This window comes from Rhinatrema bivittatum, chromosome 2, assembly GCF_901001135.1.
Source record: "Rhinatrema bivittatum chromosome 2, aRhiBiv1.1, whole genome shotgun sequence".
In the NCBI taxonomy this organism is placed as follows: domain Eukaryota; kingdom Metazoa; phylum Chordata; class Amphibia; order Gymnophiona; family Rhinatrematidae; genus Rhinatrema; species Rhinatrema bivittatum.
Window position 1 is genome coordinate 494933534 of NC_042616.1, and position 27460 is coordinate 494960993.

At 43.4% G+C, this 27460-nt stretch overlaps 1 protein-coding gene across 1 annotated transcript in view; it reads left to right on the top strand.

Annotated features, from left to right (window-relative positions):
* Positions 1–27460, top strand: part of BMP6 (bone morphogenetic protein 6) — a 384691-nt gene that overhangs the window by 252280 nt on the left and 104951 nt on the right. Inside the window, 1 exon segment of the mRNA XM_029590627.1 lies at positions 6465–6657. Coding sequence (XP_029446487.1) covers positions 6465–6657 — 193 coding nt within the window.

A 27460-nucleotide genomic window follows, 5' to 3' on the forward strand; every position in this document is an offset into this window, starting at 1 on the left:
TAGTGCTGGGATTCTGGCACCATGAGCCTTCACTTGAAACTATCCAGGGGATCTTCCTCTGTTTTAGTGAACCCATCCTCTCACTCTTCCTAGTCTGGTCATTGCAGCAATAGTCCTGAGGTGCACCAGGGCTCCTTCCAGAACCCTGTATCATGGGCTCTAAATCTAGCCACCAGATGTTGCTTTTATGATAACCATGACTCCTTCATCCTGGGGGCCATGAATGCTGCCTCTGCAGCATCTGGAGGCCCTGGGATGTGGGAATCGAACTGGGAACCCTCCATATAGCAGTGCTATGTCACCAAGCTGGTCCTTAGCAATATTTCTAGTTCCACAGAAGACTCCCAGTGCATTTATTTATTGATTGATTGATTTGCATTTGCTTACTCGCTTTTACATTACAGGGAACAAACTGGATGTCAATACAGTAATAATCATAAAATCTAAAACAATACATGAAAATATGTCTGTGGTTAAACTCTTGTAAAACCAGATCTTTGTATGTTTAAAATAGCCGGAGTAAAGGCTGAACAGAGCAGTACCTTAAATTGTAATTTAGAACAGTTTTGATGTGCTGTTTTCTGGTTGCTCAATTACAGCAGCATGATTGATGAAAAGATCCATGAAAAGACAGTGGCAGGTTGTGTGAGGCCTGCCAGAAACTAACCTCAAACATTTCACGGACACCAGGTTTATGCTCATGAAATTGCTGAGTAATCGTCTGCTCCCCTGAGCACGGATCACTAGATTTTAACTTGTTTATTAGCATTACAGTTATTTAGATTTGCATTTTTGCCATCGTTAATGTTTATTCTTCTGCCCTATTCATGCTGGAATTGTTTTTGGTAAACTTTTGACATGGCCATCTCAACTGACCTAGAATACTAGAACTTGTTTGTGGTTCTCAGCATATAATCATCTTAAATAGTTAAGTTTACTGTTATCATTCTTAGAATACTAAACAAATATTGACTTTTGTTGCTTCTGTGGAAACTTTCCTTTTCTTAATAAGCCAATTTATCTTTGTGAGGGTGTATATACAGTAAGACTAAATATATCACTGTGTATGCACATACGTAGATGCATTTGAACTACATGACTTTTGGATGGGCTAGACTGAAATAGGTTTTAGGGGCCTACGTGCTAATGGGAGTTCATGTTAATGCTTACATTTCACATGCATTAACTGCAGGTATTAGCTAATGCCCATGCACAAAACAAGTTAATGCATGCTGTTTGCATGCCCACTACTGTTACTGCCTGTTCCACAACTGTAATGCTAACATACATAACCCCTCCAAAAATGTTAATGGCCTGTTAGATATTAACTCTGATAATACTTCCATTGTTAATGCCTACATGGCCTAATATGGGCCACCAAAGGCAAGAAAGGTAACTGCACTGACCCCCCCCCCCCCCAACCCACATTAGGACCTACAGTAATGACACCCCCTCCTGCCCAATGTATCAAAGGACTTCTGCGCCCTAACCCACAATTGTGACATCAAAAGTTCCATGGGGGCCCATCCCCTCAAATCTAATTCACCCCTCCAAAAGGTCTTCAGAATCTTCCCCGGCAGGAGCGAGCTGATTTCCCTCAATTCGATGCTGCGGACACTCTGGCCTGACATCTTAGAGAAATGAGTTGGGTCTGGAGTTGGAGGTGGGGGACACAGAGGACCCTTTGATGTCACAGGAGGATGAAGCCTGATATAAAGCTTGCATTGAAAGTGGCAGGTAATTTGTGCTTCTATGCAGATTTTAATGTAACTTATTACATAAACTCTTAAGTAAATAGTCAGTGATCCCTATATTCAAAATAATTTTAGGAAAAATCAAATGAACTTATCATAGACTCAGCTTAATTCATGATCACTGAACTAATGTGTACTTTATCAGTGTCAGAAGTGGCTTGAATAGTTTGCTTTTGCCAATGCCCGAGCTTTGGGAAAGAGGATGCGTTCTAGTACCAGCAGGCACTGATGATGTCTTGAGACACACACCCCCAGCCTGGAAACTGGTGCATTTAATGCATCATTGGCATCAGGGGCGTCATTAGCACCGGGCACATGGGACCCATTCTCCAAAGCTCTGTGCTTTGAGTCTCAGCTGCGGCCCCTGATAATTTTTTTTTTCAATCCCCGACAGAGCTTGGCTGCTCTGACCAGTATTGCTGTACTTCTTTGGGAATCAAGACCACTTTATATTCTGCTGGGTCCCTGCTCCCTGCCAACAAAAGAGAGGAAGCTAATGTCATTGGGGCCCATGCTGCTGAAAAGGCTCCTGCAATTGGCTGGCTCGCACAGAGAATGAGGCTGCTGTGTACTGTGTCCTCACGGGAAAGGCTGCCGCTATCAGCTGGGTCCACGTGGGGCATGAGGCTGCTGCTGTGGGCCTAGGGATACTGCGATTTGGACAGGCCGCACAGCTGAAGAAAGAAGGATGCTGTTGCTTGCACTACCGAAGAAAAGAGGCTGCCGATTTCTTCATCTTGCACATTTGGGGAAGTGAGTGAGTGAGTGTGTATGTGTGTCAGAGCAAATAGCATATGAGACAGCATATGTATGTGTGTATGTGTGAGAGAGAGTGAGCATATGTGTGTGAGAGGGAGCTTGTATGTGGGAGAGTCATGTGTATGTATGTGAGAGCATGTGAGATAGCATGTGTGTGAGTGTGTGTATGAGAAAAAGAGAGAGAAAGCAAGCATATGTGTGTGAGAGAGAGATTGTATGTATGTGGGAGAGAGCATGTGTATGTGTTTGTGAGAGAGAGCTTGTATGTGTGTATGTGAGAGAGAGCATGTGTTTGTGTGTGTGTGTGAGAGAAAGTGTGTGTGTCTGAGAGATGCTGGTCCAAGGAGGAAGCTCCTTCTGCCTGCACATTCTGAAAAAGGAGAGCATGTATGTGAAGAGAGTGAGAGACAGCATGGGAGAAATCATGTGTTGGTATGTATGTGTGTGAGGGAGAGAATGTATATATATGTGAGAGAGAATATTGGAGAGAGAAAAAGCATGTTTGAGTGAGTGTGAACATGTGTGAATAAGCAAGTGTGTGTATAAGCAAGTGGGTATATGTATGAGAGATAGAGAATAGAAAGTTTGTGAAACCCTGCCTCCCACCAAATTCACTAATTCATGACAATCTCAGGTTGACTGGAAATCAGAAGTTCCCAGGTATGCAGAATGGGTGATTTTTTAATTATTTGTGTTAATTATTATCTAGTATTTGTGTCTGCTGTTTTGAAATATTGTATTGGTGCTTGGGAAATTTTTTAAAAATTTATATGAGTTTTTAATTATTGGATATTCTTTTTATAAGCTATTTTAAAATATGTATTCTTTTTATGAGTATTGTATGATGTTTTATATTTCTTGCTTTTCTTGTTTGATGTTTTAAATGGAATAGTGTTTCTGTTTTTCCATTGTTGCACTGCATAGTGTTGCTTGTTGCAATTTCCAGTGAGTTTTTGTCTGCACATTTCTATTTATACTTTATGATCTCTTTATTCTATATTTGAAGGTTTATCTGTGTTCTGCATGTGTGACCAAGGCAAGGTATTTTGATAGCTTGTACTTTCTGTGTAGGGATCTATAGCAGCTTGGCTTGTTCTCCTTTCCTAATCGGAGGTATATTGATGTTTTAGGGACTGGAATAATATTTGCGGTGTTGCCTTTTCATAGGTAGGTTTGTTTTTGTTTGAGTACTGGCAGTTAGTGTTGTTTTGGTATGGGAGGTTTACTATATTTTAATTGTAATTCACTTTTTTAAACAGGATTCATTGTCGATTAGTTTTCAGCATCAAATTAAAGACAGCACAATTTGTAGATGTCTGCAGTAATGTAACTCAAAGGCTGTGTGGTCTACTGATTTGGGTCCCTTAGCCAGTTGGGAGAGCTCCTTAAAAAAGGGTATGGATGATTGATACACTATTAATATTTGGATGATTGATACACTCATAATATTTCCATAACACTGGGAAAAATTAGCAATGCATACATCTGTAGAATATGCTCCGTCATTCTTATGGTGTTTCCTGTTGATTCACGAGTGCATCACGTCTCATTGATGACCCTATTGGTTCTGTTGATCCATTGATAAATTGCTCATTGCTGCTGTCCTGGGGATGCTAAAATAGAAGGAACAGAAGGACAAGAGAGAGCAAGCAGGTTCAGGGGCAATAGCAAATTTATGTAAATTTATGCCAATTATATGAGAGTCAAGTCCTCAACCCTGGATCTTTGAAGAACCTAGCAACGCCCATGACTGGCATAATCATTAGTATAAACTAAATGGACTGTGGTATTTAATGCTCAGCAATATGATCAACTGAAGAACATAGAAAGGCTCTGGGGTAGATTTTAAAAAGGTGCACGTGCAAGTTATAAAATCAAGGGTCGGCGCGTGCAAGGGGGTGCACAATTGTACACCTTGCGTGCACCGAGCCGCACTGCCTTCCCCCATTTCCTTCCCACCCCTTCCCCTAACCTTTCCCCCCCTAGCCCTACTCTAACCGCCCCCAAAATTTTTGTTTTACTTTTTGCGCCTGCCAGCCGACGGCACGCGATCCCTTGACACAATGGCAATGCCTGTGTTGCAGGTCTCTGGCCCCACCCCCGGACCTCCCCGCCCATGCCCCGCCCTCTTCCCGCCCCTTTAGTAAAGCCCTGGGACTTACACGCATCCCGGGGCTTTACTTGCGTCGCCGGGCCTTTTGAAAATAGGCCCGGTGCGCGTAATCTTTTGAAAATCTGGCCCTGTGTGGAATGCTCAACTCAACTACTTCATTTTTGTAAAATTAGCTAAAAATACATGTAAAAATTCTAACACAAATTAAAGTTCACTAGGGGCTGTGCCTCTGCTTGCTTTGCTACCAACCTCACCAGTGGACTCTCCGTTGTAGACTCAATATGTTCGTGCCTAGTTGGAAAATGCAAGGAATGGCTGGGCAGGGCAAGTGACCTTAATGAAAGGAAAGGCAGAGAGAGAGAGAGCTTTTTTTCTCCCTCTTTTTTTTTCTTTTCGCCTTAACTGAGTGTGTGTGGATGTTAAGGAAGTCCCCACAAAAGAGAAATTGGTAATTGTGTTTTGCCGTGCATTTCCTAAATTTTGCATAATGGGTGGTCTGAAGCAGCATCATGTGATAGCAGTATAGCCTTCTCTGTCGCAGGACCCAACCATATTCATCAACTAACCACAAAACATGATTTCAAAAAAGCAATAAAAAGCTCTCTCTCTTTTCACAAGCATTTCCTATTCCACAAACCTAAACCAGCACCAAACCTCTACTCCGATTCTCCTTCTCTTGAGCCTGCAACCATTTCTGAATGTGAACTGCTTAACTGCTGTCATTTTATTTGTTCTTATTGCTATGTATGTTTCTTTTTAATTTGTAAACCGCATAGATCTACTCTGTGTGTGCATTTGCAGTATATAAAATCTTTTAAATAAAATAAAAATAAATAAATAAAATAAACTGGATAATCCTGGGAATAGCAAAAGACTTGGAAGCCGATATTTTGTGCTACTTAGCCTAAGTCCCTTCTTATCTGTCTAAGTGGCAGTTGCTGAATTTCCTGCTATGTTTAGCAGTCACCATTTAGCCAGATAAGTATTTATATGGCTAAGTAGATAGCTGGATATCTTGGGGGTGGGCAATGAGTGGATCAGGGCAGGGCTTCTTATCCAGTTAACTTAAATGGATAAGTGCCTATATTCGGACTTATCTGGTTAAGTTAAACCAATAACTTATCCAGCTAACTAGAACTTATCTGGGTGTATTCAGAGCATAACCGTGCTGCTGAGTATCCCTAATTATGACATCATACATTTTATTCACCATTCCCTTCCTAATAATTCCTAACATTCTGTTTGCTTTTTTGACCACCACTGCACACTGAGCAGACAATTTCAATGTAATATCAACTATGACATGCAGATCTTTTTCCTGGTGGTAACTTCATAATGGAATCTACATCTTGTAACTATAGAATGAGTTATTTTTCCCTATATGCATCACCTTGCACTTATCCACATTATATTTTATCTCCCATATGGATGCCCAATCTTCCAGTCTTCCTCCTGCAATTTATCACAATCCGCTTGTGATGTAATTACTCTGAATAAGTTTGTGTCATCTGCAAATTTGATCACTTTTACAGCAGAAAATAAGCAAGGCTTTCTTATGAGAAAACAGATGTTTTCTTAACCAGATATTAATTTAAAGCCCAAGATGAGCTAACCTTTATTGTATTCTTACATATATGTTGAACTTGCACAGCTCCTGTATGCAATACCAGCACTATATTTTTTAAAAATTCAGTTGTAATATATGCATGTACTGGGGGTGCTGTAGTGTTTGGTTACAACCATTCAAATACATCTAAAGTAAACACAATATTAATATTAAACAGTAGAAAAAATATATTTTCTAATGGCACTCAATCTGTCCTCATTTTCTTAAACAGTGGAGTATGACAAGGAATTCTCCCCTCGCCTGCGACATCACAAGGAGTTCAAGTTTAATCTGTCCCAAATTCCTGAAGGGGAGGCAGTCACTGCCGCAGAGCTGCGCATCTACAAAGACTGTGTCATGGGCAGCTTCGAAAACCAAACCTTTCTGATCAGCATCTATCAAGTCTTGCAGGAGCACCATCACAGGTACATACAACTCATGCACACTGAAGACTCTTTTAATTTCTTTATGTCAGAACAATTTTGTACATCCATATTCCAGATATCAGGATCTATATAGATCTCATGCTTTTCAATTCACAATACTTTGAACCCCAATTTTTTACATAAAAAATGAACCATATTTGAAAATCAATATACTTTTCTTATTTTTGTGAGGTTGTTTGGAAGCAAGAGACTTCCACTAAATGTTAGCTGAAGTCTTGGCCAGGCCGCGTGATATCAGCCATGTGGCTAGGTCACTGTATGTGTATGTGTGTGCTATTTTATCTTGTAAAGCTGTGAACCAAACATGAAAAACATGCACAAAAACAGAAATACTAGCCAGAGCAGTGTTTCCCAACCCTCTCCTGGAGGCACGCCTATTCAGTCGGGTTTTCAGCATTGCCATAATGAATATGCATGAGATAGATTTGCATACCCTGAGTCTTCAATGCATGCAACTCTATCTCATGCATATTCATTTCTTAGCATCCAAACAGATGAATCCAGAACCAGTGGGTTATGCACCTCTACCAACAGATGGAGATGGAGCAAACTGACGTAACAGTATATATATACTCATACATACTGTGACATCAGCCTGCCAGTATTCTCCGTTTCCAGCAGATGATGGACGTGCATCTGGGGATTTCTTCACCTTTTAGAAGGAGAATTTGCAAAAGAAAACTAATTGCCCCGCTCTCCTGCGGTGATAGAAAATGGAGGCCATTCAAGAACTGATTGATCTTGAATGGGATGCCCCAGAGGCAAATTTTAAAGGGGGTTGGACCTTTGAAGGTTATACCCCCTGGATCCAGTAGTGAGTGTTATGATCCTCTGCCGTGGCCGTCCGCCGCCGACCCAACTCACGTCATGTCATGTCTGGCTCTCCATTCCAGGTGAACTCGCGGCTGTGGCCAGCCACTCCCACCGCATTCCTCCTGGCTCTCCGTGCCCTACATGGCGGCTGGGATGCCGCCAACCAACGCTCCGACTCTGGGGCTCCTTAGACGTGCACGCGCCACCTGTCCTCCCTTTAAAGGGCCGATGGCGGGAACTTCAGGGTCATCCCCGGCTGATGATATCACAAGCCTGAGATATTTAAGCACCTCCTTTGGCCTACGCTAACCAACTTGGCAACGAGTTCCCTGAGCTCCTCTGGTGCTTGTTCCTGTTCTCCGGACCTGCGGTTCCTGCCTTGGATCTCTGCTCGTGGACTCTGGCTCTGGGTACCCGCTCCTTGGGAGCCTGCTCTGCGCTTCCTTTCCTGGAGTGCTGCCTCCATGCTTCCCCACTCCTTGGGGTAGCCTCAGCGCTGCTACGCCAGAGATCCTGTCTCCATGTTTCCTCGCTCCTCAGGGTAGCCTCAGCGTTCTACACCAGAGATCCTGCCTCTATGCTTCCCCGTTCCTCAGGGTAGCCTCAGCGTTACTACACCAGAGATCCTGTCTCTATGCTTCCCCGCTCCTCAGGGTAGCCTCAGCACTACTACTCCAGAGACCCTGTCTCCATGCCTCCCCGCTCCTCGGGGCAGTCTCAGCACTACCACATCAGGGGCCTGTCTCCGTGCTCCCCATTCCTCGGGGCATGCCCTGCGTGCTTCTGCATTGGAGATCTTTCCTCTGGTATCTGCTCTCTCCAGACCTGCCCAGTACTGCGATACCATTGAACTGACTCTCTCAGTCCCCGCTCCTTGGGGCACCCCACAGTACTACTACAATGCAGGCGCCTGCGATCACGTGGCTGTGACGCAGACAGTCCTTCTACGCCTCCTCGCTCCTGGGCCACAGCTGTGGTCCTGTTGCCTTTGTTTCAAATCAACCTCGCCTCCCGATGGTGGGGACCTGTGGGGCCCAACTCCTCAGGTAGCATCAATCCCCACCTCGGGCCAAAGGTCCATGAAACCTACAAAACCTAACTGTGAGAGAGCATCTGTGTTTCCCAAAAGTGGATGAGCTTGTCTGTGCTATCTCTAAACAGATGACCATCCCCATGGAGGGAGGAGCGGCCTTGAAGGATGTGCATGTTAGAAGAATTGAGGCCATCCTTAAGCAAGCATTTGAAGCAGTGGCCATGACCTTGCAGATAGCTTCCTGTTGTTCCTTGGAGGCTCACTCTTGCTTGCTTCTCTCTCAGGAGGTTGATGATTCTGGAGTGAATTCCAGGGCAGTTATGGAACCCACCGCTGCCTTTTTAGCAGATGCGGGCTACGATTTGGTCCGCCCCTCGGTCAGAGGAATAGCGTCTGTAATAGTAGCCAGGCGTCAGTTATGGCTGAGAAATTGGACACCCAATGTGACCTCCAAAGCTAATCTTATGAAATTGCCTTTTAAAGGATCACTCTTGTTTAGGGTTTGGCTTGGTGTGAAGATTGAGGAGTGCTTCCTCATTCAGTCGGGATCACGCTAATTTCGGAGTTTTTACAGGATGGGTTGAATAAATGGTTGTCTCTTAATTCCTTGAAGGTACAGGTAGCAGCTCTTGCTTGTTTCAGGGGCCAGGTGAATGGTAGATCCTTATCTCATCCTGATGTGGTCTGTTTTCTGAGGGGAGTGAAACATCTTCATCCTCCCTTGCGGTTACCGGTTCCTTTGTGGAGTCTTAACCTGGTGTTGGATTTCTTAGCGGACCTTACGTTTCGACCATTGCGTAGGCTTTCCTTCGGTTGCTGACCTTGAAAACAGTGTTTCCGGTGGTGATTTGTTCTGTGTGTCAAATTTCTGAGCTGCAGGCCTTGTCTTGTTAGGAGCCGTTCCATCAGGTGACTCCAGGGGTGATACAGATGCGTACTGTTTCTTCTTTCTTGCCTAAAGTGGTTTCAGATTTTCACTTGAATCAGTCCATTTCCTTACTGTTCTTGGATAAGGAAAGAGATGCAGAGGAATACTGCCTGTTGCATCCCTTGGATGTCAAGAGACATGTAGTGAGATATCTGGAGGTTTCTAAACCTTTCTGAAAGACGGCTCACCTGTTTGTCCTCCATGGTGGAGGAAAACAGGGCAAACCCGCTTCGTGAGCTACGATAGCTCGCTGGATTAAGGAGGTGGTCACAGCCGTGTATGTGGCTGCTGAAAAGCCGTTGCCTACACAGGTTAGGGCTCATTCAACTAGGGCTCAGGCAGTGTCATGGGTGAAGATTAGATTGTTGTCTCCCATCAACATTTGCCAAGCTGTGACGTGCTCCTCCTTACACACCTTTTCCAAGTATTATTGTCTGGATGTGCAGGTCCAGGAGGACAAAGCCTTTGCACGTGCAGTTTTGACTATACCATGGGCATCCTCCCACTCTGTTCAGGAGTAGCTTGGGTACATCCCACTGGTTCTGGATTCATCTGTCTGGATGCTAAGAAATGAGAAAGTACTATTTATTTGATAATTTCCTTTTCTTTAGGACAGACAGATGAATCCAGCTTCCCGCCCTTGGCTGCTGAATGATTGGGTGTTATGCCTGTCGGTTGCAGATGGCTGCGACCGCAAATACTTACTTCCGGCACTGCTCTCCTGCCCTCCGCAGGGCCTGCCTAATCGCCGTGTTCCGCGGGACTTCTCTCGGTGGCATGGACGCCGCTACTTCCTACTCTGACGTCGGGCCTCCCTAGGCGCGCGCGCGCATCACAGGCCCGCCTTTGAAGCCTCTTCGATGGGAACCTTGGGGGCGTCCCTGTTTGATGATGTCATCGGTCTCCCGTATTTAAGCTCCACCTTCGCCCCAGCAAGCCGACTTGGCAACAAGTTCTATCTGTGGTCTGAACTCCTGCCTTGTGTTCCTGAGATGTCGCCTGCTGCCTTACTCTTGGACCCTGTCTGGCACCAGCTCCTCAGGAGTCAGTGTGTGCTCCTTTGGGGACTCGCTCCCCTGGCCTGCCCCACTCCTCGGGCTGGCTCTACGCCTCTTGGGCCCTACTCTGCATTGGCTCCAGCTACTCTGGTCTCCATTGGAACACCGTGGCAACCTGTGAGTTCCTTGTCTGGCCTTCCCTGCTCCTCGGGGTTGCGCCTGTATCTTCACCAAGATTGGCTGCACTTGCCCGCTCCTTGGGCCATGCTTCTATTCAAGAGAACTACCTAGTACTGCCCCGTTCCATGGGGCTGGACTTCAGCTTGTTCCTGACTGTCAACTGTCCCGCTCCTCGGGTCAGTCCCTTTGCTACACCGCTGGCAATACCTCCGCTCCCCGGATTCCTGCCTACATAAGCAGCTGGGTTCGGGCCCGGACTATCCTACCCCATGGGTGGTCTACGTCTCTTATCTATGTCCACCACGCTGCAGCTCCGCCCCCTCGGGGCTCACCTCCCGGAGAACCTCCTACTTGACTATCTCTGCGCCTACCACTCCGCAGTTCGCCTGGCGCGTCTCTCTTCAGGGACACACTCCAAGAACCACCTCCAGCCTACCATCCTGCAGGGGTTAGCTCCTGGTCGCTGGGGTCTCTCCACCACTGTGCCTAGAGCTCCCCGCTGTGCCGGTATCTCGCCTCCTGACAGTGCGGACCAGTGGCGCTCCTCCCCACAGGCTGTAACAGCTCGCACCTCGGGCCAAGGGTCCACATACCCACAAACCATAACATTGAGCTATGGTCCTCCTGCATGGCTAAGAGTTTCCAGGGATTACTGGTAAGTATTAATCCAGTCCTTAGACTAGTGTTAATACATACTTGTCTGAGCTCAGTGTTTCTTATTGTTTGAGTACAGAATTGGTTGTCTGTTTTTAATCAAGTTTTTTGCTAGTCTGTCCACAGTTGCTTTTGAAGAGAATACTGGCAGGCTGATGTCACTGCAGGAGTATATATATACTGAGACATCCGTTTGCTCCATCTCTATTTGCTGGTAGGGGTACATAATCCACTGATTCTGGATTCATCTGTCTGTCCTAAAGAAAATTAAATTGTCAGCTAAGTAGTAATTTCTCATCATCCTGAAAGTCCGACTAGTTAGGTGTGCCTTCAGGAGAAGGCTGGGAAACACTGAGCTAGAACCATCAGCATAACAATCCAATGCTTCTTCACTCCATTGCTTTCCCTTTTGGTATTATTTGTTTTATTCCTCCTTCCTGTTTTTTCATGCTGCCACACTTTCTTTATTATATTCTTATATTTTTTTTAGGAGTTAATGATGTACACCAGCTAGTATGGACATATTCCTGTTTTTAAAGCTCAGTCCTTAGCTTCTGGATGCTTTCTACATGTTTTTCTTGTGTTAGTATGATGCATGCATAGGATTCTTCTGAAGACCAACATAGAAGTATGCCAGTTTGCTCGGATGAGAGAAGCTCATTTGGAGAGGAGTGTTCAAAACCTTTACACACTACTTCCTCAGGAATGAAATACAACTTTTTGTTGTGTGTTTATATATTTGTATTGCATGTGTATGAATTTTTAACACTATTTCTACTTAGTGAACATAATATAACCCCCTTCTCGGGGCACATAAAATAAAGGAGAGCCTGATGCTGGCAGTTTATGATCCTGAAACCAGTCTCTGGGGATTCAAAAAATTACAAAATATTAGGCTAGATATGGGACTATATCTGGCCCAGAGGCAAAAACTGCATTTTCTCATGCTGGACAAAATCCTCCCTTTCCCCTTGTGGCCATCTGATTGAATCTCTGTAGCCACAACCTTCAAGCTTCAGTCCTTTAGGTAGTAGACTCCTACTTTCAACCCACAGCCCTGGGATTTGAATAATTAATGTCTTACGCACTGGAATATGTTGCAAAAACTATAAACTTTTATTCTTCTGAGGTTACCAGCAGTCAAGTCACAATAATAAAAATCACCAAAAAGATGAATCACAGGACTCCATAGCAGAGATAAGTGGCACAGAAAAATAAATATACTTTTATATTTTCTCTTCCTCTAATACAGCTTCAAATCTTAATCAAGTCTTAAATGTCTTAGTTAATCTTCAAGTAAATTATCAGTACTCATATCTCTTCACACAATTCTTCGCAGCAATATTCTTCGCAGTATAGTTCAGCAAATTCCTATAAATTCCCCCAAGGTAGTTATGTTCCATAGGTCCCTCTAAGTTACTGTTGGGCACAACCTATGAGCCTAGTGATGGTACTTAAGTTTCCATAGTGGCATGTCTTTGCTGGGCTGGGTAAACCAGCTGGAACCCCTGCTGAATACCAGATGTAATCTTTTAGGTCTTACTGAAGAAAATCACTCACACCTAAGCACAACCACATATTAAACCAGGGCACACTCCCCCTAGCATCCACTCTCATACCTTTACTAAAGAGGCATCCAAGAAACCATGCTATACTCATTCTGTAATGAAAAATCACAAGACCAAAAGTAGAGGTTAAGTGACCACTTTTGATTTAAAACTAAAGGGCATGTATCTAGTGGCATAAGACCAGATTTAGGGTCACAAAACATTGACTCATTTGGGAAGATACTACTACCACGATACAACAAAAAAATGTTGCAATTCTAGTATAGTGAGCTACAGGTTTCCAGATTTCCTGAAATTTTCCAAGTCAATTATATTTTTTGTCTGCAGCATTTTCAACAACTAGGAAAGTTCCTTCTAGAAATACTATATTCCACCAAATATGCATGTTGGATATACAAATAAGAAACCAAGTTTTAAGGTTAGGGATAGTAAAATATGTATCAGTTTCTAATTACAAGTAGAAATATCTTTCACAACTGCAATCAATTTTCAAATAACTTGAAATGAAAAAGCACATTGGATATTTATTTATTTAAAAACATTTATAAATTGCATATAACAATCATAGTTGGGCGAGGCGGCGTACATAAAAATATAGATTATCTTACATAACAACATAAAACATAAACAAAATCAATATCAAACAATCAAATATGCAAAGTAAAACAATTAACCTTATTGATGCCACTCAAACATTACCAAAGGCCTCAATAAATAAGTAGGACTTCGATTGCTTGCAAAATGCTTTCAAATCATGTATGAAACGGAGCATTTTAGGTAGAGCATTCCAGAATTGAGGACCAACTGTAGAAAAAGCTCTTTCTTGTTGCCACATAGCGAATAGAAGCAGATGCAGATATAACTAAAAGAAACTCATCCTGAGAATGTAAGAATCGTTGCGATTTGTATTTCGCTATAAGTATGATGGGCTATTTCCTTCAATTGTTTTAAAAATCAATACTAAGACGGTAACTTTGAAACCAGCATGCGGGCACACACTTGCACACGTTCATCTGCCCGCGCTTGGGAACGTGTCCATTTTACAATAATTCCTTCCTTTGTACCTTGATCTGTGTTCCTTGTCTTGGTTCCTTGCCTTGTCCTAGCTCCTCTGTGCCCTGTTCCTTGGCCGGTTCCTTGCCTTGTCCTAGCTCCTCTGTGCCCTGTTCCTTGGCCGGTTCCTTGCCTTGTCCTAGCTCCTCTGTGCCCTGTTCCTTGGCCGGTTCCTTGCCTTGTCCTAGCTCCTCTGTGCCCTGTTCTTTGGCCGGTTCCTTGCCTTGGTCTAGCTCCTCTGTGCCCTGTTCCTTGGCTGGTTCCTTGCCTTGTCCTAGCTCCTCTGTGCCCTGTTCCATGCCTTGTCTTAGCTCCTCTGTGCCCTGTTCCTTGGCCGGTTCCTTGCCTTGTCCTAGCTCCTCTGTGCCCTGTTCTTTGCCTTGTCCTAGCTCCTCTGTGCCCTGTTCCTTGTTCAGTTCCTTGCCCTGTCTGCCTTTGATCCAGTTCCTGCCTTGTCCCTCCCTTCCTTGTCTTGTTGATCTTGTCTGTCTTGTTTGTCTCAGGCTGACTACCTGGATCATGACCCTAGCCTGGCCTCTGTTCTGCTGCTGTCTGCTGCCTGCCCAGATCTCTGGCTTGTTACCCGTTTTGCTGTCATCTGCATGCCTCAATCCACGCTCACATGGCCTCTTCTCTTAGATTGCCCTAGGGACCCACCTAAGATCTGCCGGCCGCCAGACCCCAAAGGCTCAACCTGTGGGCAAGGTGGCTGGGATTGGTGAAGCTCCAGCCGGTTCTGCCCAAGGACTTCTCCGCCAGCTCGGTGCAAGCCTCCTGGGTATTGAATTTGGAGATAGATTTTAATAGTGTACAGACTGCCCTATGACCAATAAAATATAACATTGGAATGAGCGATAGACATCAAAACCTGCAGTGACTTCCTCCAAAAATTGGCACATGTTGCAGTTTCCATATAGGCCTCTAAATCCTTTTTCCATATTTTTATTTATATTTATTTATTTATTTTTAGTTTTTATATACCGGTGTTCCTGTATAAATTACATATCACACCGGTTTACAAGGAAATAAAACAGACGCCTCGATGGGCGGTTTACATTGAAACAAATAACAGGTAACATAATGAGGCATATAGGAACTTAGAAGTAGGTTACAATACAGAGAACAAAACATGTCTGGTAAATTGCGATAACGAACTATTCAAAAAACCTTTGTACAGGAGGGGGTGGAGGATTCAAAGTCTATACAGGCATTGTATTCTTCTGGCTCTTAGATCTCTGGGAATGCTTGTGCAAAAAGCCAAGTCTTTAGCTTCTTTTTGAATGTAATATGGCACGGTTCAAGTCGAAGGTCCGGGGGGAGCGAATTCCAGAGTGTGGGACCCGCTGTGGATAGTGCGCGTTTCCTCAGGGAGGTTTTCCCCGGCTGGGTGAGTAGCATGTTTCTGTACGCACGTCTAGTCGGTCTGTTGGAGATGTGTAGCTGAAGTTGAAAAGTTAGATTGAGAGGAGAGATGTTATGTAGGGCCTTGTGTATCATCATGATGGTTTTAAATTGAATTCTGTATTTGATCGGTAGCCAATGCAGGTGCTGGAGGATGGGGGTGATATGATCCCTTTTCTTGGAGTTTGTGAGAATTCTGGCTGTGGCGTTCAGGACCATTTGAAGAGGTTTGGTGGTGCTAGCGGGAAGGCCCAGAAGGAGTGAGTTGCAGTAGTCTAGCTTCAGGAGTATGATGGCTTGTAGAACTAGGCAGAAGTCTCTGTAGAGTAGTAGTGGTTTTAATTTTTTTAATACTTGCAATTTAAAGAAGCATTCTTTTGTGGTGTTGTTTACGAACTTGTTGAGGCTGAGTCTGTTATCTAGGAGTACCCCAAGGTCTCTTATTTGTGGTGAAGTGAGGGCTTTGGAGGTGACAGAAGATTGGCTAGCAGTTGAAGTGATAGGTGGGACATAATTTTCAGGAGCTATAAGGAGGATTTCAGTTTTGTTTGTGTTTAGAACCAGGTTGAGGCTGTCGAGTAGGTTGTTGATTGTTGAGAGGCAGTTATTCCAATATGACAGTTTTGTGTAGAGATTCCGCTATAGGGATGAGTATTTGTATGTCATCCACGTATAGGAAGTGAATTAGCTTGAGGTTGGTAAGTAGGTGACAGAGAGGGAGAAGACAGATATTAAAGAGAGTGGGTGAAAGGGATGATCCTTGTGGTACCCCCATCTTGGATTCAATGGGGTGAGACTCTTTGTTATTTATCTTTACTTTGTAAAACCTGTTTTCAAGAAACAATTTGAACCAGTTGAACGCTGATCCTGTGATGCCAATGTCAACTAGACGCTGTAGGAGGTACGAGTGGTTCAAGAGGGGTTTTTGCTACCCCTCATCAGCCACCAGTCAGTGTGTTCTGCAAACATTGGTTTAATCCTGAAGCCACTTTAGAGGACACCAGCACCTTATCACAAATTTTAAAAATCTCTAAATCATTTGCAAGCCATTTAAATCTTTGAGAAGTTGCTAATTTTAATTTAATTCTTACCTCTTGGGAAGTGATAAGTTCTTTTCCTTTTGATTCTGGATCCAACGTGTGTAAGCTCTGTCCTTGACACCTAAGCCAATTTATGCAAGCAGCCTTCAGTTTAAGCGTTGCTTTGTATTTTGGTGGTGTCTTTACATTTAATTTTCAGTCACTCAACCAATTTCCAAAAACTATAAACCTTGCTATTAATATGAAATGTTCCTTTACATTTTCTGCAAGAGCCATCCCTGGAATATGACACAGGGGATGATGAAAGACCTTAGTTTTCTTTCCGCTTCTAACCACTGAGGATTATTCTTTTCATTCCACTTTTGTATCTTTCAGCAACCTTCTCACAAGAAATATACTGTATACCTGGTGACATAGAAGAAAGGTTAGGAAGTTGATTCCACCTTTCTTCGTGATCATTTCAAATTTCTAGAGGGCTATGTATGCAGAGCTTTCTTTTTCCAGAGGAAATCTGACCCACACTTTCTTTTAAAAGTTATCTGGGAAAAGTATTAGCCACATATTTTGTATGTAATTTATCTGCGCATATTAAGACATTTTAATAGCTTCAAGTCTACCCACCTTGGTAAATATAACAGTGACCACTTTAAAGTAACTTCTTAAAGTAAACTTTCAATTTTTTCCATAATAATCAAAACTATCTTTTCAAATGATTATGGCATATCACTCCAAAATATTTTATCCCCCTCCTCTTTCCACTGAAATTAATAAGGATATAAAGTAGTCTTTGTACAATGAATATTAAGAGCGAGAGCTTCCAGTCTGCACCAATTGATTTTGTAACCCAGTAAATCAAGGCAACTGTCTAACAGTAGAGGCATGGAAACCTCGAACTTAGATTAATAGATCATCTGCATAGATTAATCATTTACATTCAGTGTCAACACTGAACCCATGAATTTCTTTCGCTTGTCTAATTGCAATTACTAAAGTTTCTAATGCTAAATTAAACAAAAGTGGAGATGATGGAGATCCCTGGCTATTGCCTCTATTGGGACAAAGAAATAAAAAGAATATTATTCACCAGTAACCTTGCTCTAGAGGCATGGATAGCATTGGCACAATAGATTTTCCAAAGCCAAACCAATCTAAAACTTGAAATGAATATTCCCAAGTCACTTGACTGAAAGCCTTTTCAGCATCAAATGAAATTGCTACAGCTGGAACCTTCAAAACATTACAAATATAAGGCCTTACCTTCTCTGCGGAGTAAGAAGCCTTCACCAAACCTGTTTCATGTATATTAATCCTCCCATGACTTTGCTTAATCGCCGAGCTGCGCAGCCTGCCTCCATTTCCTCGGAGGGAACTCCCTTTCGCCCTCCCCTCACCTTCCCCTCCCTTCCTCCATCTAACCCACCCCCCCGGCCCTATCTAAACCCCCCCCTACCTTTGTCCGGGGATTTACTTCTCCCTCCGGGAGGGCGGCCACGCCCCCGGACCACCCCGGGCCGAAACCACGCCCCCGGGCCCGCCCACGAAATGCCGCGTCCCGCCCCAAAACGCCGTGATCGGCCCCGCCCCCGACACGCCCCCGACAAAAAACTCTGGGACTTACGCGAGTCCTGGGGCTCTGCGCGCGCCAGCAGGCCTATGGAAAATAGGCACGCCGGCGAGCAGGGCTTTTAAAATCCGCCCCACAAGGAAGGTATGGGTCGTCGTCCCCCCCCCCAAATACCCAGTATCCTTCTCCCCAACAGCAAATAACATCTTTCATGTTTTGATCGACTACAGACTTGGGGGCTGAAGCACCAACTTCTGTTTGGGATGAAGGAGTGTCCCTACCACTTGGGGACGAGGCTTCGCTCAGTCCCCTGGATTCAAGGCTGTCGCCGGCCGAGAGACATGACTTGCTTCTGGGTCCTGTGGCCCCTCAGGCTGATGACAGAGGAGCGATCGCAGTGGAGGGGACTGGAGCAGTTTGGCATCCGAGCAGCACTTTTCCATCTTGCTGCAAGAGGGTGTCAGTGAAGAGGATGCTGGCACGTTTATTTTTATCCTCCCCGTTGCTGACATTGGGGTGCCGATGGCTGCTTTGGGAATTTCTTCTTCAGGGCTTTCTCGATAGGATCAGCAGGGCATCTGGGTGAGTCCTTTGTTATACCAGTCAGGCCAGCAGTAGTGCCTCAGGACTCCCTCAGGGAGTTACTGGTGAGCTTTGGAAAATCCTTAAATGATTCTATCATTAAGATTGACTCCCCGTTTCTTAAACTTGAACCTATAGTATTCAGACATGAAGGTCAAATTTTTGAAATCGATAGCAAGCATTCTGCTATGGAATCTGAGGTCAAAGATATTTGGACTTTTAATGCTTCCACTGTAAGGAATCGGAGTGCTTTATCCAGGAGGCTAGAAATGTTGGCAAATCATTTTAGACATTTGAATCTCCGTATGTTAAATTTTCCTAAAGTGATGGGGGAAAGCCTGTGCTGCGCTTTAAACAAATATTTTTTTGAAGGTCTACATTTTGAGTCTGATTAAGCTCCTTTGGTTAACAGGGTATATTTTTTTTGCCATCAGAAGCTCAGTCCTCTTCTAGTCAAACATCTCAGTTGTTGTTGGATGTTGATAATTTCACAAATTTCCATGAAAGTTTTGAGACTGAGATCATTGAGTGATATATGCATTGCTTGTTTCTTTTGTTACTGAACAAGATTTGAGCAAGGTTATGCAAAGGTATTTCAGAAACTTGTCTTCCTTGAGGTCAGTATTCAAAATGAAACATTTAAATGCATAACCTGGAGTTAGATGGATAAATTGTGAGTTATACATCTAAATGGCTTTGAATATTGATGCCATTGTTTTATGGCCAGAGGGTAAGGATTTTCCTTGATTTAGCTCCGGTGACATATGAGAGAAAGAAAGGATTTCTTGCCTTACGTCAGGCTGTTATTACTTTGGGATGTACCTTTTTACTTAGATAGCCTTGTAAATGTATCATCAAATATCACGATGATTGCTTTGTTTTCTTCTCTCCTTTCCTGTTAAATAGATACCCTTCCTCCAGTTAAAAGTAAATATTCTAAATAGGAGTCAGTTAGGGAGCTTGAATATCATACAGTTAAACCTTATTTTAGTGATTGACTAATTATAGTCTTGTTGCTGGTCATTCACTAACTACTATGTAACCTAGTTATCAATTTAAAAACCTTAGGGCCTGATTTAAAAAAAAAAATGTGCATGCCTAAAATTGGGTTCTACATGTGCAAATGCACTTTACTCAAGTAAGTGGGCTTTTGAAAATTGCTACAATAGTATGTTACAGTTAAGTGCACAACTCCATTGAAAATTACCTCCTTAAATTTTAAAAAGCACCAAATAATTTAAAATCCATTACCTTAAAAGACCTACATGCTAAAACTATAGCAGCTTAATAAAATTAAGATGCAAACAGTAGACCAGGAGCGAGTTGGGGGCTATGTATAAGCGGCATACAAAATTTTTAAAATAAATCAAATATCCATATGTGTGAATTTTAATAACCTTTCCTTTCTCTTCCTTCTCAGCCAAGTTCTTATCACCCTGTTATATGTAACTGCCTTTTCAACACCATTGTTATAGTTATGTTTACTATGCACCCCTGTTTTATGTGAACCAGCACGATGTGACTGCTGTCTCGAATGCCGGTATATAAAAATCTGAAATAAATAAAAAATAAATAAATAAAATCCAGTCTTTGTCACTCAGTGCCACGTGTTGGTGAGGTCTTGTAAGTATGCACCCAGTGCAAAGAGCTCCTGCTCTCAGAAAATGAGTCCGATCTCTGGAGGCCAGAGTGGCAGACCTGGAGAAGCTGAGGCAGACAGAGAGGTATACAGAGGAGACCTTCAGGGACATAGTAGAGCGGTCCCAACTTCAGACTGGCAGTACTTGTACTGCTTTGGAGGAGCAAGATCACTTGACAGGAGATCATAACCTTGGTGGGGCAGGAAGTGATCCTGTAGCTAGGACCTGTCCTCCAGGTGATGCCTTATCTTCTTGCGCCAAGAATGTGTCTCCAGGACCATGTGCCCAGGAGGGAAGGGTTAAGATGTTCATTAATATGAGTGATTTGATCATTAGAAATGTAGATTGCTGGGTGGCTGGTGGGCATGAGGATCACTTGATAACTTGCCTACCTGATGTGAAGGTAGCAGACCTCATGCACGACCTAGACGCGACAAGGTCTGGCCAAAATCATTTTAGAAAATGGTGCTAACCAACTCTAGGGCTCAGGGGGCACCCCAGACCCTCTACTTCTGCAGATATGCCAATTTTTAGGTTTGGGGAGGCACTAGGCCACCACCATTATTATTATTTTTTTTTTTGCAAAATAGTTTTTTTTATTGGGTCAAGGGTTATTATTTTTAGTCTGTTTGGGGGAGGGGGCTTGAGGGGGCCCTACTGGCCTAATTTTCTAATGGAAAAGGGGGCAAGGGGGGTGAGGTTACTATTTGGGAGGGGGGTTTGGATAAATAAGAAGCTGGGTGGTGAGGATGGGGAGGGCAACATTGTGTGGCAACTTCATCATTTTATTTCATTTTTTTTGCAGGGCTGCTTTGATTGGCAGCTCCGTGGTGAGCAGAGGGTTTAAAAAGATCCCTGGTGCATTTTTGCTTAATTCTAGGGGGAACTGTGTTAGGCCATAGGGCCCTTTAAATTTAGTGTGGGAGCATCGAGACCCATGTTAGGGTCTTGGTGCTCCCATGGTAGATTAACGTTTTTACAAAAAGGTGAAGATAAAATATTGTGGCTGACAAATTTCTAAGTCAGCCACGTTATTTTATTATATAGAATTAGGTATGCATGAGTTACTTGGCATGGATTTGCAAAATTCATGCATGCAAATGCCATGCAAAGCAGCTTATTGTAATAGGGTTGGGTTTCTGGCCAAACATGGTGTGATATCGCCACGATAGGGTTCAGGCCAAGATTGGGGCAGGCAGAAGTCCAGAGGAATATTCTGAGTCCATAGCAGGGGTCAGAATCAGGCAGCAGGCAAGAGAGGAGTCAGAATCTGTTGCAGAGGTCAAAACTGGGAATTAGGCCGAGACACACAAGACAAGGCAGACAATGGCGACCAAGGCAAGGCAGGGACTAGGGCAGGACTGGACAAGATGAGCAAGGACTGGAAGAAGACCGGACTGGGTCGAGAGGCAGACTAGACAGGAATAGGAATATGCAGAGCAGGAGCAGGGAACAATGAGACAGAAACTAGAGCAACATGCAGGAGGTCCTGTTGCTGAGGTGCCAGCTGGGAGCAAGTGTTAGATTTAAATACCCACCCAGCACGGACATCATCAGGCAGCAACTCAGCCCTCTTCCCACTGCAGGCTCAATATAGTTAAAATACAAAATAATCCAGCTATGTAAGGAACTCTATGAAACACTTACTTTGCAACCGTCATACGTAGCCGCAGTAGAATGATGGCTTATAATATCAAGCCCTTGCAACTCTGGGCTTGAATAATCATAGGTTGCTGTGAGTGTTTAGAATGCAAACATTGTGTAACCACTACTAATGTCTGCACACCGCTTTCCACCAGTTGGATAAATGATATCTTACGTCCTGAAGTGCTCGCTCCAACACAGCAGTGTTTCGGAGTGTAGACTCCTTCCTCAGGGAACTTCAGGGAGGGTAGTATACTGGTGCGATTCTGTGTGGAAATGCAATTATGAGAGTTCTGAAAAAATGCCAAAAGGCTATTAATATGACAAATGGCTGAGATTTGGAAGAAAAAACATAAACTTACTATGAATTGATAATTGTGGTCAGTCAAATAGCGGTGAATAACACTGGCTGAGATCGCTACAAAACATGAAAGGACAGCACAATTGGGGTGCAGGGAAATTTCCTTTGCAGATAAATTTATACTTGTAGGATAAAAAATCTTTAATGGATTAAAAAGACGTTATTGCGATGCCCAAGTAAAAACTTACGTGCCCCAAGAAGTGAGCAGCCTTGCCGTGATTAGTGACATTAGTAGTGGTTACACAATGTTTGCATTCTAAACACTCACAGCAACCTATGATTATTCAAGCCCAGAGTTGCAAGGGCTTGATATTATAAGCCATCATTCTACTGCGGCTACGTATGACGGTTGCAAAGTAAGTGTTTCATAGAGTTCCTTACATAGCTGGATTATTTTGTATTTTGACTGATTCTGATTTTCAGCTATCCTGAGTTTCTTCAATTTCTATTGTTAGAACATTCTCATTTTTTGCAAATGGCTTTATCAGATTGGAAGGACATTTTCAGCTACTCAGCAGAGCATGTTTCTAATATAGCCCAAGAGACATCCCTCTTTTCGGATACTACTCCAGCAACCACCTCTCCGGACATCTTGGGTGACCTATTGATTCTCCACAAAAGGAACACTCGCGCAGAACTTCATGGCGTTACGATGATAGAGTACGTTAAACAACAAGTCATTCCACGAGGACTCCGCATCAATAAAGCTCCACTCATGTTCACAGACAGGCCTGATTTCCTAGCCAAATGGGCCGCAATTCTGAACAAGTGTTCTTTAGATCTCATGCTTTTAATCATTGAATATACGAAAGTAATCACTGAACAAATTCAAGCAGAAATTATTGTGGTGGAAGATGAATTCAAAGCTTCGACGGATGCAGAGTCGGTACAAAAGTCTATGGAAGAATTACAGGGCACGATTGAGAAATTCAAGACAGATATAAAACGCAATAAAGTCACCAAGTTCAGACGACATAAAAGTGATTATGACAATGGCAGCATTTATACATGGCTCCATAAGAAGGATGACAAGGATACAGCTCCTAAAAAAGTGGCCTTCGCTTCATCGGAAGACTCCTCCAGTGGATCGGAAGATCAATCTGCTTCTCGCGGACCACGTCCGACGGCTTCTTTTTTAGAAAAACGCAGGTACCCATCCCGCCCTCCAAGACCTTACGGCAGGAAACCCCGTCAACAACCTTCTCTCGACGAGGACGCCCAGTGGCACAAACCGTTCACACGGTCGCAAAATCAGGACAATCGTCCATAATTAATTTATCAAGATACCATTTGTCAGCAGCAGAAGAAGAAGTGTTGAATCGAGGGTTATCCTTTGTTCCCACCAATCGTCATGATTCCTTTATCTGCCGTATTCAGTTATATAAATTTTTCAGACTCCTCATGATTAAACACCATTTTTCCAAAAGCCCGCAACAAACATCATTAGATCCTTCCATCATTAAGAAGAAATCTTGTTGGGTTCCACCAGGAGTGGTGGACGAACAAATTAAGGCTTTTCAAACCCTGGTTTTGCAAGAAGTGTCGGATATAGAAACAAGACATCACCACACTTTTTTCAATCTTTCTTCGACAGAAAACCGGGCTCTTCGAGCATTATCTTCCAACCCGGAGATAATTATCAAACCAGCTGACAAAGGCGGAGCTACCGTCATCTTAGATCAAGAAGACTATCGCACAGAAATTTTACGACAACTAGATGACCGGAAATATTATCGGTTACTACAAGACGATCCCACTCCATCATTATCCCAAAAGATTGGCAGTTTGCTCAAAATTGCACATGATCAAGGGTTTCTTACAAACAGGGAATACAACTTTCTCCAGGTTGCACATCCCCGTACCCCAGTTATTTATGGGGTCCCCAAAATCCACAAGACCCTCATCCACCCACCATGTCGGCCCATTGTCTCTGCCAATGGCTCCATTTTGGAGCCGTTAGCCAAATTCATGGACATTTTTCTTCGAGCTCCCGTCAAAAATGCTAGGTCATACGTACAAGATACTTCTGATATGCTCAATAAATTATCCACGGTTAGTCACACATCTGGTAATCATTTCCTAGTCAGCTTAGACATCGAGTCCTTATACACAAACATTCCGCAATTAGATGCACTCAAGCTAGTACAGGAGACAGTGGAGAATAGAATGAGACCGCAACGCATTCCGTCAGATTTCCTGGTCGAATTGACATAAATCATTCTGTATAATAATTTTTTCTCCTTCGAACAGCAGTTTTACCTTCAAACACACGGTGTAGCTATGGGGTCGCCCATAGCACCCGATGTTGCCAATCTTTATGTGACTCAATTTGAAGAAAAACATGTTTACCCATCTTCACAATTCCAATTCGTTCAAATATGAACACGATACATTGACGATATATTCTTCATCTGGACTCATACAGAAGCACACCTGCTCCAGTTTTACCACTGGCTCAACCACATCGATCCTCATCTAAAGTTCAGCATCGTCTACGACCAGCATTCACTACCATTTTTAGACATCAAGATCATGAAGGACTCACAAGGCATTAGTACTACGCTGTTTCGGAAACCCACAGACCGCAACAATTACCTCCGCTTCCAGAGTCATCACCCCAGGAAATTTAAAGAGGGGTTACCTGTGGGTCAATTTTTCAGACTCCGAAGACTATGTTCAGACATTGGAGACTTCCACTTACAGGCCGGACATCTCCGTGATAGGTTTCTAGAAAGGGGATACCCCGCCCGAGTTATACGCAGAGCCTATAAAAGGGCCACTTTCTCTGACAGAACCCAACTACTCCAGTACAAACATCGTAATGAATCTCCTAGTATCATCTGCGTTTTACCATATACAGACCTTACTACACAAATTAAAAAAGCAATCATGAATAATTGGCATGTTCTTAGTCCTCATTCTCTGTTTCATGAACCTCCCATGTTCGCATACTCTCGAGGTCACAACATCAAGCAAAAGGTAGTTAGAGCCGCCCCTAGTGCACAAACTGGCCCTTCTTCTGGGCTATTCTCAACTTGTGGGAAATGTTCCTGTTGCAGCCAAGCCATGACTGGTTCCTATTGGACTGATCCACAAACAGGATTGCGGATTATCCACAGACACAATGTGAATTGCAACACTGATTTTGTAATTTACGCACTACAGTGTCCTTGCAACAAAGTCTACATCGGACGTACACGACGTAAGATTCGCATTCGATTAGTTGAACACCGCAGTAGGATCAATAACCAGGATACCAAAGCACCCATAGTGCAACACAGCTTGGCTCACACACATACATTTGATGAATACAAATGGGCCATTTTGGAACATATTCCCCTTCATTGGAGAGGAGGCGATAGAACATCCCAGCTTAACTTTAAGGAAAATCGCTGGATCTTTTTATTACGCTCCACTGAACCACTGGGGCTAAATGAAAGAGTGGAATGGTTTTCTCTTGTTTAATCATCCAGCATGGGTGTTTCCTCAATTATTGCAGTTTTTTTCAGATCTTGAGATTATGGTCCAGTGATGTACTCCTTTTACTCATCAATCATATATGTCATTTCTGAGCACGGCCATCCTTTCAAACCCTACTATCCAGTTGTTTAGAAGACAATGCAGGGTTAGGAAGTCCCTCTCACATTTAAGGGATTCCCCACCCGCGGCGCTCCACAATTTGAATGCAATTTATAATCGTCTTGTTTTAAAATGGCCGCCGCATGATGTCAGTGCCCAAATATGGATTTCAGTAGGGCTACTAATTCCAAATGGCTGCCGCATGATGTCAGTGCCCAAATATGGTTTTCAGTAGGGCTATTAATTCAAAATGGCCGCCGCATGACGTCAGAGCCCTCATATGGATTTCAGCTGGGCTAGTATTCCCCATACACGTCATTCACCTAATATGGGCAGCACCAAATTTGGAATCTGAAACGTCATTTCCTGCCTCAATCTTTTCAGTCGACAGGTCCCCTTTAAAACCGGCGTTTTCGCCCGCGGATCGCTGTCATTTCAGCGGCATGCATCACGGCAAGGCTGCTCACTTCTTGGGGCACGTAAGTTTTTACTTGGGCATCGCAATAACGTCTTTTTAATCCATTAAAGATTTTTTATCCTACAAGTATAAATTTATCTGCAAAGGAAATTTCCCTGCACCCCAATTGTGCTGTCCTTTCATGTTTTGTAGCGATCTCAGCCAGTGTTATTCACCGCTATTTGACTGACCACAATTATCAATTCATAGTAAGTTTATGTTTTTTCTTCCAAATCTCAGCCATTTGTCATATTAATAGCCTTTTGGCATTTTTTCAGAACTCTCATAATTGCATTTCCACACAGAATCGCACCAGTATACTACCTCCCTGAAGTTCCCTGAGGAAGGAGTCTACACTCCGAAACACTGCTGTGTTGGAGCGAGCACTTCAGGACGTAAGATATCATTTATCCAACTGGTGGAAAGCGGTGTGCAGACATTAGTAGTGGTTACACAATGTTTGCATTCTAAACACTCACAGCAACCTATGATTATTCAAGCCCAGAGTTGCAAGGGCTTGATATTATAAGCCATCATTCTACTGCGGCTACGTATGACGGTTGCAAAGTAAGTGTTTCATAGAGTTCCTTACATAGCTGGATTATTTTGTATTTTGACTGATTCTGATTTTCAGCTATCCTGAGTTTCTTCAATTTCTATGGCTCAATATAGTTAGCATGCCTGTGCACATGCATGCCTAGAGGAGAAGGGCCCAGCAGGATTGGCATGGGGGTGTCCTGGGATGAGTCAGCCAGTTGCTCCACTAGTCAGCAAATAGAAAACCCAGATTTCTCTGCCCTGGGTTTGCAGCAGACAGACACACTATCTCCTGTCATTCGGCTTTCCAGGAGAAGAACTTATCTAGCTCCTGTCAGTCTTGATGGACTCTATAACAGGATACTATCAAGCTAGGGCGAGGGAGAACATTGTAGAAATCTCATTTTTGTGAGAGATTATCCTCACTTCAAATGACATCAAATCTTCACTGAGGTGTACTGTGTTGTTCGTTTGTCTCACTCTGCATGCCAAACTGGCCCCAAAACCAAATCCCACCACTGAAACCTCTCCTCGGGTTATTAGCTGGCCCTCCTATAGTGATATAAATAGTTGACTACTGTGAAGGTCTTATAAAGAGTCAGTCTCTCTCTCTCTCATGCAATAATTCTAAAATTATCATAAAACACACCACTTTTTCTTACTGAGGCATTATCCATGTGAAATTATAGCATTTTGATGAATCTAGGGGTATATATGTCAACCATTTCTTATACTCATCATTCCTGGATT